The 18746-nt window shown below is 46.8% G+C and overlaps 1 protein-coding gene across 2 annotated transcripts in view; it reads right to left on the minus strand.

The window, feature by feature from the left end:
- Window positions 1-5034: 5034 nt before the first annotated feature.
- Window positions 5035-18746, minus strand: part of BMP1 (bone morphogenetic protein 1) — a 158725-nt gene continuing 145013 nt past the window's right edge. Inside the window, exons 16-20 of one of the 2 annotated variants that reach the window (XM_053367747.1) lie at window positions 15295-15420; window positions 12527-12654; window positions 11648-11861; window positions 10566-10816; window positions 5035-5702 (exon numbers count right to left, since the gene is read on the minus strand). In XM_053367747.1, the coding sequence (XP_053223722.1) occupies window positions 5568-5702; window positions 10566-10816; window positions 11648-11861; window positions 12527-12654; window positions 15295-15420 (854 nt within the window). In that variant the 3' untranslated portion in view covers window positions 5035-5567. Of the gene's footprint in view, window positions 5703-10565; window positions 10817-11647; window positions 11862-12526; window positions 12655-15294; window positions 15421-16275; window positions 16702-18746 lie in introns of those variants that run through there. The other variant, XM_053367748.1, reaches the window with a different exon arrangement.

Raw genomic sequence — 18746 nt, forward strand, 5'->3', positions numbered from 1 at the left:
CCTCTTTCCATAGCTCAGCTCGGTGCTCTGGTCTTCGACATGCGCCACTCTTCAGCCCGCAGTTGTCATCTTCCTGTACGGATGGCACTTGGACACAAGGACTCTTGCTTTTCCATTTATTGCATGGCTGCTGGACCTCATTTTCTAACTCTATGCCATCTTCATTATCCAGAAATATATTTAAAGGTACATTTAGGTGGATGTCTATAGGGACGATTCTGCGCTTCTTCAGGCTGGGCTGTTCAGTAGAGCTGCATTTGACAGTTGCTTTGCATGTAACTCCTGCATTGCTTTTTCTTCCATGCTTTTGCCTTCTCTTTCCTCTTGAACATTTTGCTTTCCGGAAAGCAGTGGGTGATGCACATATCTGCCCACAGGAGCTGCTACAACAAGATGAGGTGGGGCTCTTACATCGGTCTTTGCTGCTTTTGTTACTCCTTGAGAGGGAGCATAAAGACTCCTCAGACTCGTATACCTTTTTTGTTTTGGTCCAAGCAAAAGGTGAAGAAGGATCTTCACACTCCCTTCGCTGCTCCTCTGATCTTTCTCTCTTTGTGCTACAAGATGTTGACGGGGCTGCAAAACCAGGCGTTTCTTCACATCTGCTTTTGCATGTGATCTTGTATGTACACTGGTTCTTCCTGGGGCACTTGCGCTTACATGGAGGTGAACAGATGCGGGCATCTTGTGGGACTTTGATTTGAACTGGTATGCGGTAGCTCTGTGTGATGAATTCGGCCATAGAATAGGTGACCCCTATCTTCTTGGACAGCTGCCTGGGGGTGAGGCCCAAATCCTGCCACCTGGTCTTGTCGATGTTCATTCTACTGTTCCTTTCCAGCTACCCCATCTTTATGCCCACCCTTGCTCTCCAGAGCTTGCAGTGGTCCTTGGGGAGCAGGGGTTCTGTGACATCAGTAGCTACAGAGCTGATGTCATAAGCATGACTGCACCTTATGTTAGCATATGTGTCACATACGAGTCATTTTTGTTTTAAATAGCCTCTTGCGGTAAAAGAGAAATCCTTCATTTAAGTAGTTCCTGGTTCTTGACATTGCAGGCAACACAACTGCAAGAATGTTTATGGATCAGCAGCATTCTGGCAGTCCAAGAGCAAATGTAGGAACCAAGTTTACCTGTCATTCCCTTCTGTTTTGCGATCAAAGGACAGGTTCGCTCTGATGCCCTCCCCAAGCCAAGGAACGAGGGCCTCCGAGAGGCTGCTTTCCTGGAAGAACATCACGGCAAGGGGTTGACCTGCCCAAATGAATCTAGTGGCCAGAGAAGGATATTGCTTCTACCACCCTGCTTCAAAGAACATTTGGGCTCCAGCTGCCATTTGCTATGGGACAAATAGTGAATCCTTTCCCTTTTAGCTGTAACTGAATTAATTGTGAGTCAGAACTTAACTGATTTTTTAATGAATTAATATCCTGCTTTGCAAACAGTCATCAAAGTGGTTTACGGCACAGGGGCGAATTTTGGTACTCTTTGGTAATATGGCCCCATGAGTGTGGCCAAAATTTGGCAGCCCCAAATGGATTTCAGTTACGGGTCTTCTAAATTTTGTTGTTGTTTAGTCGTGTCCGACTCTTCATGACCCCATGGACCAGAGCCTGCCAGGCACTCCTGTCTTCCACTGCTTCCTGGAGTTTTGTCAAATTCATGTTGGTAGTTTTGAGAACACTGTCCAACCATCTCATCCTCTGTCGTCCCCTTCTCCTTGTGCCCTCCATCTTTCCCAACATCAGGGTCTTTTCCAGGGAGTCTTCTCTTCTCATGAGGTGGCCAAAGTCTTGGAGCCTCAGCTTCAGGATCTGTCCTTCCAGTGAGCACTCAGGGCTGATTTCCTTCAGGATAGATTGGTTTGATCTTCTTGCAGTCCATGGGACTCTCAAGAGTCTCCTCCAGCACCACAATTCAATTATGGTCAGCAGAGCTAAATTTTATACCCCCTCATATTGGCATCCTGTGTGGGGGGAACCACCTGCACTGCCCTAAATCTGGCACTATCCAGCCTCACTGTCCCTGTGCAACTAGCTCCACTGCAGCAGGAGTTGCCATTGGATGTTACTTCCCAGCAGGTCACCTGGTGTTATAAGGCCTTGTGGAGCAGGTGCTTGCTGCTGCCAGAACAGAGCAGGTGAATACATGATGAATCAAACCTGTGTTCCATTTAACTCAGTATCATCTAGAGCAGGGTTTCCCAAACTTGTTGGACTACAAGTCCCATCAACCCTAGCTAGCAGTGGCTCTCAATAATTTTAGACGGGGGACATTCCCAGCTCTACCTTGAGGTGCTGGCAAGTGAAACTGGGACCTGCATGCAGAACAGATGCTCTGTCGCTGAGCTACAGAGCTTCCCATGTCCTCACCTCCCTCCTGTGATAGTGAAGTTGGTTATTAGTTATCATGCCAATAGCAGCTAAAATGTGTAGACAACAATAAGGAACTGGATCAGCGCACACTACGTTAAGTGTTGGACCACCACAAATGATATTCCAGGAGATAATCCTCTATGATATGGATCACATCTGGCCCAATGCTTGTTTTGGGTACAATATACTGTCAACAATATGTATCCATGCCACTAATCACCAAAATATATGGAAAAGGAATAAGCAACTGGGGCTCTGCTCCCAGAATAAACATTAGACCACAACAAATGATAGTTTTATGAGAATACCCTGAAATAGCGTTGAATCTTGTTTGACCCAAAGCTTGACACAAGACGCTGTGCTCATGTGTCCATGCCAATAGCCAAACATGTAGAAAAGAATGAGGATATGTGTGTATTAACCCCACAATTTGCATGCCCAACGAAATGAATGAGAACTGCACTGGTAGCTGCCAATTTATCAATGAGGCATAAGGAGAACATTCTGGTAGATGGTGACCTGTGTTGGTCAGCACCAAAGCATCTCAAGTGCTGGATAACAGAGATTCAAACTTAATAGTGTCATGAGTAGCACTGCAAATACTTTCCAGCATCATTTATTATTGGGCTCATCCCCATTACACAGAGAGTCTTCACACTAGCTTAAGCCGCTTCCAGGAACATGTGATGTGAAGACTCCATGCAGTAACTGGCTTCCACACTGCAGCATCTGTTTGGAACTGCCTCTGGGCATTTCCTGTGGCCCTCGTGTGGCTGCTGCCGCATAGGAAGTAGTCCTTTTACTACTTTTAGATGTAAGGAGTTGCTTACTAGCGAGCCATAGGAGGTAGCAGGGAATTCATTATTTGTTCCCCATAATGCTTTCATGCGACCTCCAATTCTGATTTTACTCCTTTAGGGGCAAATGACTGAAATCAAATCTACTCTGCTCCCTTGGCCCCAGGCCAGATGATGGGAGCTATACCCTTCTCACTCATATTTTGTTCAAGTTAAAAGCTCCCTTTTCTTCTTCATCTCATTTATCACACAGATTGCCATAACTTGCCTCTGTTGGCATTGCTGCAGCCCAATGAATGTAGGAGCAAGTTCACAGCTGGACTTTGAATGTGTATAACCCAAAGTGACTACTTGAGCCACTGTGATGGAGTGCAGTGCTGGACTAAAACCAACCAGCTAGAGTACAATTTTTGTTTAGCCATGAGACTCCAATGACCGTGTGCCAGTCAGTCACCTGCTCTCAGCATCATTTAGTTCACAGGTTGTGTGAAGAAGTGAACTGAGTGTTTTCTCATGCTGACATATTCTTGGTGGTACTTGCAATGTGAGAATATTCATGCTTTTAGTGCAGTGAATCCCTTCCTTGGGGTCCCAGGAAACCTCCAACACCCACCGTCCTTTTGTTGAACTTTTCATCTGCAAAGAAGGGCTGGCTGGCTTTTCCTCAAAGGGAAGGAAAAATGGCCAGGTTAGTCACCTGTACTAATAACTCTAAGTCAATGCACACCTGTGCAAAAAAGAAAAGATGGTAATGGGGTCCAGAGACCAGGAGACTCTGGTGAAATGCTCTTCTGGGCCATGGCCTTCTTGCAGGGCCTTGGGAAAGAGCTCCTCTTTTCTGAAGACTTCATAAGAAGATGAGTGAAATAAGGGCCACAATCCCAAACAGCTGAATGAACTGGTATAGGATTGGGCACAGTAGCGAGCGCTATTTTGAACACCTTTTCTACAGCTGCTCAGCAAAATGGTCAAGTCTGCATTCCATTTAAAAACCAGTTGCAGTAAAAGTTCTCAAGTAATGCTGGCCAAATATCTGGCTTCTAGAATTGTGAAAAAGGACTGTGGAACATTCTACCATTCTTGGTTCCATGGAGATACATTTACAGTCATCTAAAAGTAGCTTGGGCTTTCATTCCCCCCCAAGATTCAGACAATGAATTCCACAGAAATTAGGAGAGTTGAAAGTACAGGCCCCAAAAAGAAACTGCAGCTAATCTGATGCCTGAGCTGAGGACATCGAGAGTTCACGGCATCTATATCCAGCGTCAGAGGAAGCAGGCCTCCAAATCCCACTTGCTGGGGATCACAAGTGGGGAGAGTGCACTTGCACTTCGGTCCTGTTTCTAGGCTTTTCACTTGGCCACTGTGAGAAAAGGATGATGGACTAGATGGGTCTTTGGCCTAATCCAGAAGCGCTCTTACTTATGTTCCCACTTGAGCAGGAAGTGAATGGCAGGAATAATGAAGAGGAAACCAGAAGGGAAGGTGATCACTAGAGAAAAAACAAACCATCCCAAAAGGAAAGTGCAGCTGGAATGGGGGAAAAGAAAGAAATGGCCAAAACTCCATTTGAAACAGCTCCAGAAAGAGAGTTGCACAGAACCAGAACGCAAAAGGAACCCATGAAAATAAAGATTCACAAGGTAATTTCAGGAATTCTGGTTGCAGTACTTTCCCTTTTCATAGGTCTGGACAAGTGGGGACTGCAAGTTCTGCTTTTATTCCAATTGAAAATTTAATTTAAAAATAAAAAAGTTAATGAAGGAGCAAGAAGTTTTGAAGTTACATTTTTCTTGGTAATGGAAGATTTTTTTTTAAATCTCAAATAATAAACGTTTAAAGAGGCTGTTGTGCATCTCTTGAGAAGTACAAGAAAGAGTGTTTATTACATCATTACAACAGATAAGACAGCTTCTGCAAGCATGGCAGTCTCTCCACTGCATTTGGGTCTGTATAGTCAGACACTTTGCTGGTCAACCTGCTTTATAGAGTTTATAAAGGAAAATGTCTGCCATAGGTTGGATTTCCCAGCATTTAAATCATAACCTCCAGGACTGGGGGAGAGCCGTGCAGACAAAGAATCAAATTGTAAATGGAAGCTGTGAAGTGGTTAGTCCTGGAGACCCTCTGCTCAAGAAACAAAGAGGCACAGAAACGGACATTTGTTTTTTAAATGAAAGGACTCCCCCGAGACAAGTCTGTATGAGCAGCTGGCAGCACCTTTGCTTTTGCTTGAGTGTTTCACACTCTGAGGTGTATTGTGTTTTTCTCCTTCCAGTCTATTTGAATTTTCTCCAGAGTGTCTTTTTTCCTTTTTCTGCAGACAGTGGAGACCTGCCCCTCCAGTACTGGAAGGCTTGCTCTCCTTCGTAGGGTGTTGGGCGGCCAGAGATCACTTCCGTGTGTGCAGCGTGTCCTGGAACTTGGTACTGGTGTACCGCAGGTGGAAACCCTTCTTGTTAATGGTGTCATCTGAGTGGAATCTTACCATCACGGAGTCACCAGCAGAATAGACCTCTTCTGGAGGCTAGCAGGAAGGAAGGATCAAGAGAGAGAACAGGTAAGATGAACTGGGGAGACACGATTCCTTCTTAACCCTAAGAGGTAAGATCCTGCCTTCCTCAGGATAGGCAGGCTTATGTCCCATCCGTGCCCCCCAAAATCCAGTTTCTGTACCTTGAAAACCCAAATCTGTGCTTGAAATTAGGCAAGTTAAGCAGTGGTGGTTGAATTTGCATTGGAGGCCGAGGTGATTGGTGCCAGTAATTAAGCCTCTGCAAAGAGATGTCGCCGGGGGGGGGGCGGAGGGGGGCAAGGAAGCTCCTCCTTTCTCAGCACCCTCCTGCTTTTGCCATTATCCTGGCAAAATGTACTGAAATACACTACTTTTCAAATACACTACTTTTGCAAATACACTACTTTTCAGTTTTGCTTGCCTTTCTATTTGGCCTCTCAGTTTCAAGTGCTGCCTAAGGTTGCACCAAGGGGTCTCACAAATGCATTATAATGGGAGAGGAAATGTGTTATAGTAAAATTGCTGGTGAACAAGGGCTGGGGATTTCCATGCAGCCATAAATATACCTGAGTGACCTTGAGCCCATCACTATCTCCCAGCCTAAGCTTCCTCACAGGGTTATTGTGAAGACAGGAAGGAACCATATTTTCTACCATGAGCTTTTTGGACGATGGGAAGAATAAAAATGTAATAGTTAGATGGACAGATAAGTGTTTGAAAAGAGGGGAAACCGTCTTTGCTACATTACTTAAAGTCTGTAAGGGATGTAAGTGAAGTACAGTGGTACCTCAGGTTACAGACGCTTCAGGTTACGCGCTTTCGGGTTGCGCACCGCGCCGAACCTGCAAGTACTGGAATGGGTTACCTCTGGGTTTTGGCACTTGCGCATGCGCGGAAACACTAAATAGCACTCTGCGCATGTGCAGAAGCACCAAATCACAACCCGTGCATGCGCAGACGTGGTGTTGCAGGTTGCGAATGTGCCTCCCGCACGGATCACGTTCGCAACCTGAGGTTCCACTGTACCCATGACATGTACACATGATCATGATGCAGCAGAAATTTCAGGCTACTGCTGTAGAAATCTATGGTGCAAGGCTTACCGTAATATGCAATCCTATGCATGTCTACTCAGAAGTAAACCCCAGTGAGTTCAATGGGGCTTACAATGGGGCAGGCATCTAGTTACAGCCTTAAATGCTTAATTATGGTATCTATTCTAACAGGGTTTAATCAATCTAGACTGGCTGCAATAGTGTTTTTAGATTTCTATTTTATTCCAATTGCATTTACAGTGGTACCTCAGGTTAAGAACTTAATTCGTTCTGGAGGTCTTTTCTTAACCTGAAACTGTTCTTAACCTGAAGCACCACTTTAACTAATGGGGCCTCCTGCTGCCGCTGTGCCACCGGAGCATGATTTCTGTTCTCATCCTGAAGCAAAGTTCTTAACCCGAGGTAATATTTCTGGGTTAGTGGAGTCTGTAACCTGAATAATAATAATAATAAAAATTTTTATTTATATCCCGCCCTCCCCAGCCGAAGTCGGGCTCAGGGCGGCTAACAACAATAAAACAATACAAAAGTACAACACAAACAACATTCTAAAATCATTCATTATAAAATTAATTAAATTCAAGCCACTGGCCACCATTGGGCCAGAGCTCCGCGAAGATTGCCGAGGGAGGGAGTCAGGCTGTGCCCTGGCCAAAGGCCTGGCGGAACAGCTCTGTCTTGCAGGCCCTGCGGAAAGATGTCAAGTCCCGCAGGGCCCTAGTCTCTTGTGACAGAGTGTTCCACCAGGTCGGAGCCACAGCCGAAAAAGCCCTGGCTCTATTTGAGGCCAGCCTAACTTCTCTGTGGCCTGGGACCTTCAAGATGTTTTTATTTGAAGACCGTAAGTTTCTCTGTGGGGCATACCAGGAGAGGTGGTCCCGTAGGTACGAGGGTCCTAGGCCGTATAGGGCTTTAAAGGTTAAAACCAGCACCTTAAACCTGATCCTGTACTCCACCGGGAGCCAGTGCAGTTGATATAGCACCGGATGAATGTGATCTCGCAGCGAAGACCCCGTAAGGAGTCTCGCTGCAGCATTCTGCACCCGCTGGAGTTTCTGGGTCAGTCTTAAGGGCAGCCCCACGTAGAGCGAGTTACAATAATCCAGTCTGGAGGTGACTGTCGCGTGGATCACAGTGGCTAGGTCAGGGCGAGAGAGGTAAGGAGCCAACTGCTTAGCTTGGCGGAGATGGAAAAATGCCGCCTTTGTTATAGCTGCAATCTGCGCCTCCATGGAAAGGGAGGTGTCGAAGATTACACCCAAACTCTTAACGGACGGTGCTGGCACTAACTGCGCCCCCGCAAGAGATGGGAGTTGCCCCCCCAATCCCATATCGTCCCGTCCCAGCCACAGGACCTCTGTCTTCGAAGGATTTAGCTTCAACCGGCTCCCACGTAACCATCCAGCCACAGCTTCCAGACATCTGGTCAGTTTGTCTGGGGCCGAGTCAGGATGGCCATCCATCAACAGATAGAGTTGGGTGTCATCGGCATACTGATGGCAACCCAGCCCAAAACTCCGGACAAGCTGGGCGAGGGGGCGCATAAAGATGTTGAAAAGCATTGGGGAGAGTATCGCACCCTGAGGTACTCCACACACCAAGGAGTGGCGCGATGACAATCCCCCCCCAAGCGCCACCCTCTGTCCCCGACCAGAGAGAAACGAGCGCAGCCATTGAAGGACTGTGCCCTGGATCCCCATGTCGGCAAGGCGGTGGTCCAGAAGTTCGTGATCGACCATGTCGAAAGCTGCTGACAGATCTAGAAGAATCAGCAGCCCCGACCCGCCTCGATCCAGCTGTCTACGAAGATCATCTGTTAGGGCAACCAGAGCTGTCTCGGTCCCATGACCAGCGCGGAAGCCAGACTGGAATGGATCCAGAGCCGATGTTTCATCCAGAAACCCACCAAGCTGTTCAGCAACCGCTCTCTCAATCACCTTACCCAGGAACGGAAGATTCGAAACCGGGCGGTAATTGGATAGATCTAAAGGATCTAATGATGTTTTCTTTAAGAGCGGGCGCACCACTGCCTCCTTCAGTTCCCCTGGGAATGTCCTCGTGCCAAGGGACAAATTGATGATATCCCCCAGGAGGGCCCGCACCTCGTCTGGACACGCTCTAATCAGCCAAGACGGGCACGGGTCGAGAGGACAGGTGGTGGGCTTTCCAGCTCGGAGGAGTCTGTCCACATCGGCTGGGGATATCCGGTCAAAGTGGTCCAATACTGGACCCGAGGACAGTCGAGGGGCCTCCAGTTCCTTTATTGTATCCAAATTGGCAGGGAGGTCATGGCGGAGCAACAAGACCTTCTCTGCAAAAAAGCTCGCAAATGCCTCACAGCCGTGTGTCAAATTGTTATTTAAATTTGGCTGTCCTTCAAGGGACGTTAAAGCATCTGTAACCTGAGGTACCACTGTATTGGGCTTCATTGGATCCAAATATTCCAGCAAGGGTTGGAGTAGAAAAGGATATGGAGTCAGGCTCAGGTTGTATGGCAAATCAGTCAGGAGAAAGAAGTCCACAAAAGAGGAGTTAAGTTCTCTTCCGTGCCCCCATATTACTAGGTGCTTCCTGCTTATGCAATAATGTTAAAATATGTTTACAATGGTACCTTGGGTTACATATGCTTCAGGTTACATACGCTTCAGGTTGCAGACTCCGCTAACCCAGAAATAGTACCTAGGCTTAAGAACTTTGCTTCAGGATGAGAACAGAAATCATGCTTCAGCGGCACGACATCAGCAGGAGGCCCCATTAACTGAAGTGGTGCTTCAGGTTAAGAACAGTTTCAGGTTAAGAACAGACCTCCAGAACTTACTAAGTTCTTAACCCGAGGTACCTCTGTAATTATCTCAATTTTAGCAACATTCTCAACAGGGCTCATGCAAAACATTTCTGTTGCCTGAGGTCAAAGAGAAGAGGTCACCCTGCCCTACTCTATGAACTGCCAGCTGACCAGACTGGCCCTTGATCCTGGCTCTCCCACGGCCCCCGAGGGCAGCCGGCTGGCCATGTGGCACCCACAGCGGGGGCCTCCCGCCCTGGCAGCTGCTGCTGCTCCTTGCCCCCCTATTACCTGCCACCTGAGGCAGCTGCCTCACTGTCTGCCTTATGACACCCTTGATGCTTAATGGGTTTTTAAAAGTGGGTTTTCTTAAAAAAAAATTAACATTATAGCATTACAGTGTTATAGCACTGTACCTCTCTTTCATGAAAAGAAAAGAAGGCTAACTGGATTAGCTTTTTTTACTGCTAATTAAAAGAGTGATAAAAAAATGAACCAGGCATAAATGTCAGCTATTGCAATGGTTATAAATGAGCTGTGATAGGGTCATATGCTCATTATGCCTACGTAAATGAAAGCAACCCTTCTTTTTAAAAACCTGCAACAGTAGCACTGAAGGCATTTATTCCTTCTTCTGAAAAAGAAAGATGGAAGAACCACAAGGGAAAAGGCACGCTGTCACTGGCAGGGTCACCTGGCCGTGTGGATGTGCCTTTACAAGTGCATCCTGGGGCTCTTGGGAAGATAAATTTTGTGCTGTTTTCATATAGACAAACAAACAATGGACATCCTACAGAATTACAGTCTTGCCCCTGGACACCATAACAAACGTTAGAAACGGTTTGCCCAAGTTCTAAAGATAAGCAATTCACCAGAGTCACTTCTATCTTATTATATAGATATGCATTCTGCTCCTGTCCCAGTTTTATCATCTAAGTGATTTGTGCCATCTTTGTTCTGTGTTTTCGCCAGAGAGAGACTCCTGGAACAGTTGCACAAGAAGAGAGCAACAGGGGTACTAAGCAAGTAGCTCACCCCAGAGCCGCAGTAGCGTCCCAAACGGGGGGCTGTCCCGTCATAGCCATCAAACAGCTCCATGTAGTCATAGCCACAGTCTGCCTCTTCCTCAATCTCAAATGTCTGGAAGATGAGCTCCACCCCATAGCCTTCTTCAGCCACAATCACCCATTCACACTCCGAGCCTCCAGGGTAGTTGTTGTCTCCAAACTGGGCATGAGAATAGAGATCCTTGGTTTTTACTTCAGCTCGCATCTGGCCTCCACATTCTGGAAATAAGAACAAACACACAGTGGAATTCTTGATTGTCCCAAAAGAAAGTGCACCCTTCACACAGTGAGTGAAGCAGACAAGATGAGTCATTTTGCTAGCCAACAGAAATCCCACCCCACTCTTCTAGACAGCTGGATTTGGCTAGACATCCCTTAGCTGGGATCTCGGAAGCTGCCTTCAGTCCACCTAGTCTAGTGTTTTCAGTTCAGTTTGGCAGTGGTTCTCCAGAGTCCTGAGTAAAGTCTTCCTCATCACCTGCTTCTTGAACCTTTCTTTCCTAAACTCACCGTACCAGGACTTGAACTCGGGACCTTCTGCATCTAAGCATGTGCTCTATCGCTGACCTATTCTCTCTCCACCAGGGCACTGACAAATGGTTCCCCATGGCACACGTTCACTAGGGAAGTGGTGAAATAAAGGCGTTTGGTCATCTTCAGACATTCCGGGGGGACTGGAGGGAGGGAAAGTGAGATGTTTAAGGTGTGCCCACTTATACAGTAGGGCAGGGATGGTACCCTTCTATCCCCTATATGTGAATTACTGTTTTTTTGACCAGAAAACCCTGGTGGATGAACCTTTTGTGATGGGATTATCTGATGCATCAGCTTCTTTTATAAGGGCTTCATAGCTACTATTCTGGTTTCCAGGGCTATTTTTTCCAGCAGGAACTCACAGGTACTCAGTTCCTTCCTCTCGCGGGTGAGTGCCATTGCCATTCTAAGAGAACGAGGGAGGAGCTCATGATGAATTCCGGCACCTCTTTTTCTAGAAAAACAGCACTGCTTAAGACCACCCATCTTTGGCAATGAACCAGTGTGGGGTGTTACCTGATGTGTAGGTTGCCTCAAAGCCTTTTCTTTGGACGGAGTTATCTGAAAAGAACCTGAGGAACATCCTGTTGCTAGAAGAGATAATGGGGTCTGGTTCTTTAGACCCACAAAACCGGCCCAGGACAGGAGCTTTGGCGTCTTTCCCATTGTAAACTTCCAGGTGATCATAAGTGCATTCTTGGTGGCCTTCGATATCCAGCTCCCGGATGGTCTGAAATAGGAAACTTGCTTACAAAGACAGTGGGCGGCAAAGTGCATTGCGTGGCTTTACTGAAGGACTGCTCTGCGGAGGGGATGGTGGCCACAGGCCACATCAGACTGCCTGGCCTCACACGACAAGACATTGCTTTGTCATACAGACATACATTCATTCATACCCTCTTGCCTTGGCGGTTTCCAACTGGAAAGCCAGATCATGACTCTCAAGGCTTAGTATTGATACTATGGCTGCCAGGTGCTGAATCCCAAGAAGCTTCAGGTGCTGACTTTGGTGAGCCAGTTCACCTGGAGGACTAAAGTTTTTAGTTTTATGTTTGTATGTTTTATTTCACATGTGCATTGCTTTTTACTGGAAGCAGCCCAGAGACATTTGTATTATGGAGTGGCATACAAATAACAAAGATTGTCGTCTCCCAGAGGTGATGTTTCAGGGTTCTTGTTTTTTTTAATCATCAGCAAAGAACCACCCTTCCTTCCACAAAAATTCTGCAAAAGCAACCTGTTGTTATTTATGGTAAGGGACTCCCCACCTGACCCCTTATTTGCCCGCCTCTGTTCCTGGTGAGTTAAGAGGACTGCCAGTCTAAATGCAGTTTGAAACCCTGTTGATCTATGCCTTGTTTTTCCTTCTAACACTCTTCTCTCCTGCTCAGTTACCAGTTTGACACGGTGTCCTGGCGTAGTTGTTATTGCCCAGGTGCATTCCTTCTTGCTTGGGTATTTATCAGGCCAGTTTGGACTGGTGATGGTTGCAGTGATGGAAGTCATCTTGTGATCACAGCCAGCTGTAAGAAGTGGGACTCAGTAAACAGACAGATGCCATGAAGTCTACTTTCTATTTCCATTCCATCTTTCTTTATCCACCACATACAAGGTCACTACAGACAGTTGTTGATGAAATGGCCACAGAGAAAATAGGAAGGACCCTTACTAATCTATCAGAATATTTCTCTATCTAGTCTTGTATTGCCTATACCAGACAGGCAGCAGCTGTTTTAGGCAGAGGTTTTTCCCTTTCAGCTAATCTCTTTCCTTTTAACTGAGGTTAGCAGGGACTGTACCTGCAACCATCTGTATGAAAAGCTTGTGCTCTAAACCATGGAGATTTTCAGCCTCCCTGGGAATTAGATATAATGTTATGGATAGTCCAATGGGCACATTAACACTGTCTAAAATATTATGTAGCATTTTAAACATGCAAAGTGCATTTAACTTTTATCTTTGCACCTCCACAATCCTGTGGAATAGGCCACAATCTATCCCCACTTAGGGCCAAGAACTGAGCAGGGTAACTCATACCCCCATTGCTGCAAGTCTACCAAGTCTCTCCCCTCAGCAACACCCACCCACAGCTCCTCCACCCGGCTTCATTCTAGTTCCACCTATTAACCCATCAGCCATGATAAATAAATTGAATGCTTGCGTTTATAGGTAGCGTACCTCTGAAGATCATATGCAAGGGCATATGTTAGTTTCCCATGGCGTTTGGCTGGAAACAAGAGTGCTGGACTTGCCCAAGGCCACGGACAGGAGCACAGGGAAAAGGTGGGGAGTCTGAGCCACAATGCGCTATCCATCTCCCTTCAGTTAATTTACACCCCACCACAAAGAAACCCACCCAAACAAATTCCCTTTGAATTTACCTGCTAAATACTCACTTCCCACCCAGATTCCACCACAATCAATTCTTCTTCTGCTTTTCTCTCTCTCATTTCTCCTCTGCTCATCCTCCCCTAAATAAAGCTCTTTCTGGTCTCATTCATGCCTGCCCAGAACTCTCCTTAGATGCCACCAAGATTGTAACAGCAGATGGATCCTCTGTTCCCCACCCTCTAGGTTTCTTGGGGAGAAAGTGCAACTGTTGTCCTGGAAGAACACACTTGATGAGCCAGTCCAGCCTGCAGCCACTATGCTACCCCACCAAGCTCCTCCAAAGTAGCAAATTGTTAAAAAACACACGTATGCATTAATGCTACTGCCAGAGCATCAGAGACCACCAAACAATCCAGTATTGAGATCCATGGAGTATTCCCCCTTGAGATGACAGTTCAGGGGCAGTTTCTTCCATAAAGAGCACAGCATGATGAACCACACTGAAGGGACAGTGGCCTACCCACCCCTGTGAATCTACAGCACAAAACAGATCTGATTCTTGATCTTCCAAATCAAGTCTGGCACCTTCTCTGCTGAACCACACCAACTCTAGTGCCCCCAATAACTTTCAAGTGAAAACAAGCACAGTACATTTGCCAGACTAGTTCTTCAGCAAGCAGTGAAACAATCAAGCCTGGGATCTGGGATCTGTGTAACAGTACATTGCATTAAAGCAGGGTAGTGGAACAGGATCCAACCCATGGGCCAAATATTGACCTCCCTAACCCTCTGCAGGCCATTTTGATGGGTGGATGCAGACTCCCACCTGCCAATCACCTGATGCCACAATGGCAAAACAAAAAATACTTATTGGCGGACACAGCTGGAGTTGCACCTACAAAGGAGGAGCATTTGCACTGCGGATTCTTGGGCTTGCTGCAAGTGCAGATCCCAGCCAGCTTGCTGTAGGTGCCCATCAGCTGTTGGCTGCCAACTTGAAGTCCGCCGGGATGTGCTGTGCTACCAAGTTCCTGAAGTGGAACTCCCTCGTGCAGCTAATTTGGGCAGGCTTGCTGCCAGCACCAATAAGTAAACTAGCCCTGACAAGAAGCACTTTTAAGGCTTCAAATTGTTCCACAGCAGCCGCATTTTCATCTGCCCCACATCCGATATCACATCAGAGGTGGGACACATGGGTGCCTCACAGGGGGAAATTGTGACCTATGCTTTAGGGCCTCTTGAGGTGTGTAGGCTAAAAGTTCCCCACCCCTACATTCAAAGCAAGGATGGGGAACCTGTGACATTCCAGATGTTGTTCCTGCTCCCATTCCCATCACCATCAGCCAGCAGGACCAGGGTTCAGGGGACCTGTAGTCCAACATCATCTGGAAAGCCACAGGCTCTCTACCCCGGCATTAAATACTACTACAAAAACCTGACCCTGGCCCCATATCTTCCCTTGCCCCATGGACACCCCTAGTTCCATGGGACTCAGGGGGCTGCCTTATGCCCTTGCTTCATCTAGCCCAGTCCTGCCTATTCTTAACTGGCAGCAACTCTCCCGCTTCTTAGGCAGAAAAAGATCTTCCCTATCCCCTGCTCCCTCTTCCTGGGGATGCGGCCAGGGATTGAAACTGGGGTCCTCTGTATGCAAAACATGTTAAGAAAGTGGTCAATAGCTGGCATGTATTACACAGGTGGAGGGCATCTATCTTGCATCGCTGGACCCAACCAATCTTTTATGCCTATGGATTTTCAGACAAGGATTTTGGCATTGGCACTGGGAGATCCACAAGGGGGACCCTTTTCACCAAGAAAACCATGTAACGCACCTTCTTTGCAGTCATGCTTGTTGTCGTGCAGCACAAAGCCGCTGCGGCACTGGCACTCGTAGCTGCCAAAAGTGTTCAGGCACTCGTGCTGGCATCCACCATTATCCTTCGAGCATTCATCTTTGTCTAGGAAAGAAGCGTCACTTGCTTAGCAGCTGCCCCCTGCTGACCAACACAGTTATTGTAGACAAAGTGGCATCTAGATCAGCATCTAGATCAGCTGAATTAATTTGAAAACTGGCAACTTCCAGTGTCAGTGAGCCCATGGCATGATTTCAGCAAGATTAAGTCCTTCATAAATTCTATGATTTACCACACGATTTGAGTCCTCCCTGAACAAGGGAGAACAAAACACAATGATACTTTGGGCCAGTTTATGCAATCAGCAGAATAAAACAGTAGAGCTATTCCTGGGTGGTAGCAGTCCTCAAGTAATGGAAGTTTGAAGGCCCCCTCCCAATGAAGCAGCATGTCAAGAGCAGTTTTGTCTCGCCTTCTCCCAGAGAAATGTGCAGAGAGGGGCCTTCAGGAACTGCCTATAGTTGTCCATAGTCCAACAAAAGCTTTTCCACTTGAGTCTGCTGACCGAATAAACTGGACTTTTCATGCCACTGCTTGCCTCTTCCTTGGTTTATGTTAGGCTAGATTAGTGACTGTTCTTCCGACGGGGCCATTCGACTCCAGCACCTCCCCCGCCCGTTCTCAGAATGCAGAAAGAAACTACCAAAGCACCAAGCTACTCTGATGCTCAGCAGCACCCAGATTGGCAGGACAGCCCCTCATTAAGTCTCTCAGCAGCACAAATCAGGATTCCACAGCATGTGAACAGTAAAATGGATGGTGCCAGAGCCCATAATCCTAGCCAAGACTACCCTCTATGTACGGATGATGCTACACAGCACATAACAAATGGGCATAACCATTACCTGCTTACTGAACAGATGAGCAAGAAGAAAAACAGACACATGGACAACAAGGAGATGCAGAAAAGAGACCAGGACATGGTGCCCCTCTTTACTTATCAATGGAAAATGTCACAGACACAATAAAAAGGCAAAAACAAGGTCAGCTGGTCAATGATAAACCAGAGAAATCGAAAAACAACAACGAATGTTAAAAGCACCAGCAATCAGTTCAGTCAAGAAAGGATTTGGGGAGTTCTGTTGGGGCAACGAATAGGACTGTTTTCTTGATGGCAAAACCTTCAAGCTTAGGGTAGAACAAAGGAGGGGGGTTCTCCCTGTCTTGGGGGACATGAGGAATACTGATGAACCCATTCCTTTGGAGGTGCTGTGGAGTTCCTGAGAAACAAATGGAAGGGCAGCCAAGTTCAGTATGGGGCTTGTGTGCGCTTCTTCAGGCGAAATTTCAAGCCTGGAGGACGCATTTTCGGTAGCTGGTTCTTTTCTGAAATGAGAGAGGGAGAAAAGATGAGAGGAAGTACAAGGGAATGGGCTGAGGTGGGGAAAAATAATGTTACTTTTAAATAATCAGTTGGAGGGGCATGCAGTGAGAGGCCATACTCTTACAGTACATACCACAAACAGCCAAATTAAGAAGCAGCTAAGCTATAGAGAGGGACACAGCTACAGGAAAGAGAGAGACTGCATCAAGAAGAAGCACTGCAGTCTAGTTGAAGGCAGAGGGGTCTAATTAGCTGATTCAACCTAAAGCACAGTTCCAGGACCTTCAGCCGAGCTTCAAGTGATGGCTATCAATACAACTTTGGTGTACCTGTTTGCAGTAGAGACAAGGTTGAGACCTGGGAAGGATGCTACCCACAGCTCAAGAAACATCCCTGGAAGATGATTAAGATCCTACCCTGTTAAATCAGCAGAAATTCTGGGTATGCCGAACTGTTGGCATCCTAATCTAACAGCACAAAGAGAACTGAGATTTCCAGGGCCCAAAATCAAAGCCCCCCAAAATGGCTCACTGCCAGATTGCAGGAAGCCGCATTGGCAGGAGGCTCAGGAAGGTGCAACCCAGAGGAGGATTGCTGATAGGGCTGCCTTCTCCTTTCAGCTTAGAAGCCTATTTGCAATGGGGTTCAAAACTAGCAGAACCCAAATTGGACTTGAGAGTTGGACAGGCAGGTCCACCCGCCTGTACTAATATTACAGCAGCAGTTCTGGAGCTAGCTGTGGCTGATGCCTCAGTTCAGGTGCTGGGCGTCCCTGTAGGTGTTTAGAGTAGACGCCTCTAGGGAACCATTTCACTCAATTCCTTCACCTCTGGGAGCTGACCTTGGATGCTGCTCCTGAAAAGTATCTGCACCTCCCTTTGGTTTAGAACATATACTCAGGCCCACCCAGGGACAGGAAAGATGTGCTGGGAGAAAGGAGTGCTTATAACTCTTTCCAGCATGCCATTTCCCCAATATAAATGGCTCACCTGAAACTGCTATTTGCTCCATAAAGGAGAAACGTAATGTACCTGCACATTTTTTCCCTTTGGGGCAAACAGCAGTTTGAATTTGGGTTATGAAAAGAGTGCTGTGGGAAGGGTTAAAAATACCTCTCCCCCACTTGATTTGGCTTCCCTACCCTGCTTAGAACTAAAACCAAAAAGAGCAAGAACTTAAAAGCCAAAATGTTGGTTACAGATGTGCTGCTAGAACTCTGGCATGGCAAGCAAATTAAGCAAGCCAGTTGCAACTGCCTCCCTTTCTCTGCTTTCTTTGGTCTCAAGCAGGCAGAGGGCTGGGACAATTCTGCTGCTCACACCAATACCGTCCACTTAGTTGTCCTGTTCTGTCCCTTCCCACTTTTCTTGCCTGGTACTCTGATCCAATACATCTCAGGTGTATACACATTCACAACCATCCTCTCTTTTTTCTCAGAGAAAGAGATATATATAATCCCTTTCTATTCTTAGGCAGTTCTGCTGCTGCGTCTTTGGCAGGTGGGCCCTTTGCATGCACCCCGGTGTGGGGAGAGGCCAGAAGACCTAATGTTCCTCTTTAAAGATGAATTTGCTTCCTCATTAGGAAAGCTGGAAGTGATTACTCCCTCGGGGCTCCAACTGCACCAGCTTTCCTCAGGACACATCCCAGGAAAAGAGTTGGTGCAGCCTAATTGCTCCTTTACCTGTTGCTGATTTACAATCACTTTGGAATAGGGTCTACTGGGACTCTGCAACTTCTTACACCAGAAGGCCATCCATGGAGATGTCTAACTTGAAATGACACTGACGTGGCAGTGTTGGAACCTCTGGTATAGTAAAGAACACAAGGTGGCACTTGCGTACCTTTAAACCTTAAACTGTGCACACAGATCCCAGAGCACTAAAGCACACAGGCCTAAGCCTGAGGTCGCGTGCATTTCTGAATCACAAACACAAAAGCTCTAACAAAACAGATACAACAAACAACAATGTAAGAAGAGCTGCATTATGCTAACATGTAATGGCCTCTGACTCTAAGGGCTGTTTGGATATCTGTTGACAAATAT

This window comes from Podarcis raffonei, chromosome 15, assembly GCF_027172205.1.
Source record: "Podarcis raffonei isolate rPodRaf1 chromosome 15, rPodRaf1.pri, whole genome shotgun sequence".
In the NCBI taxonomy this organism is placed as follows: Eukaryota; Metazoa; Chordata; class Lepidosauria; order Squamata; family Lacertidae; genus Podarcis; species Podarcis raffonei.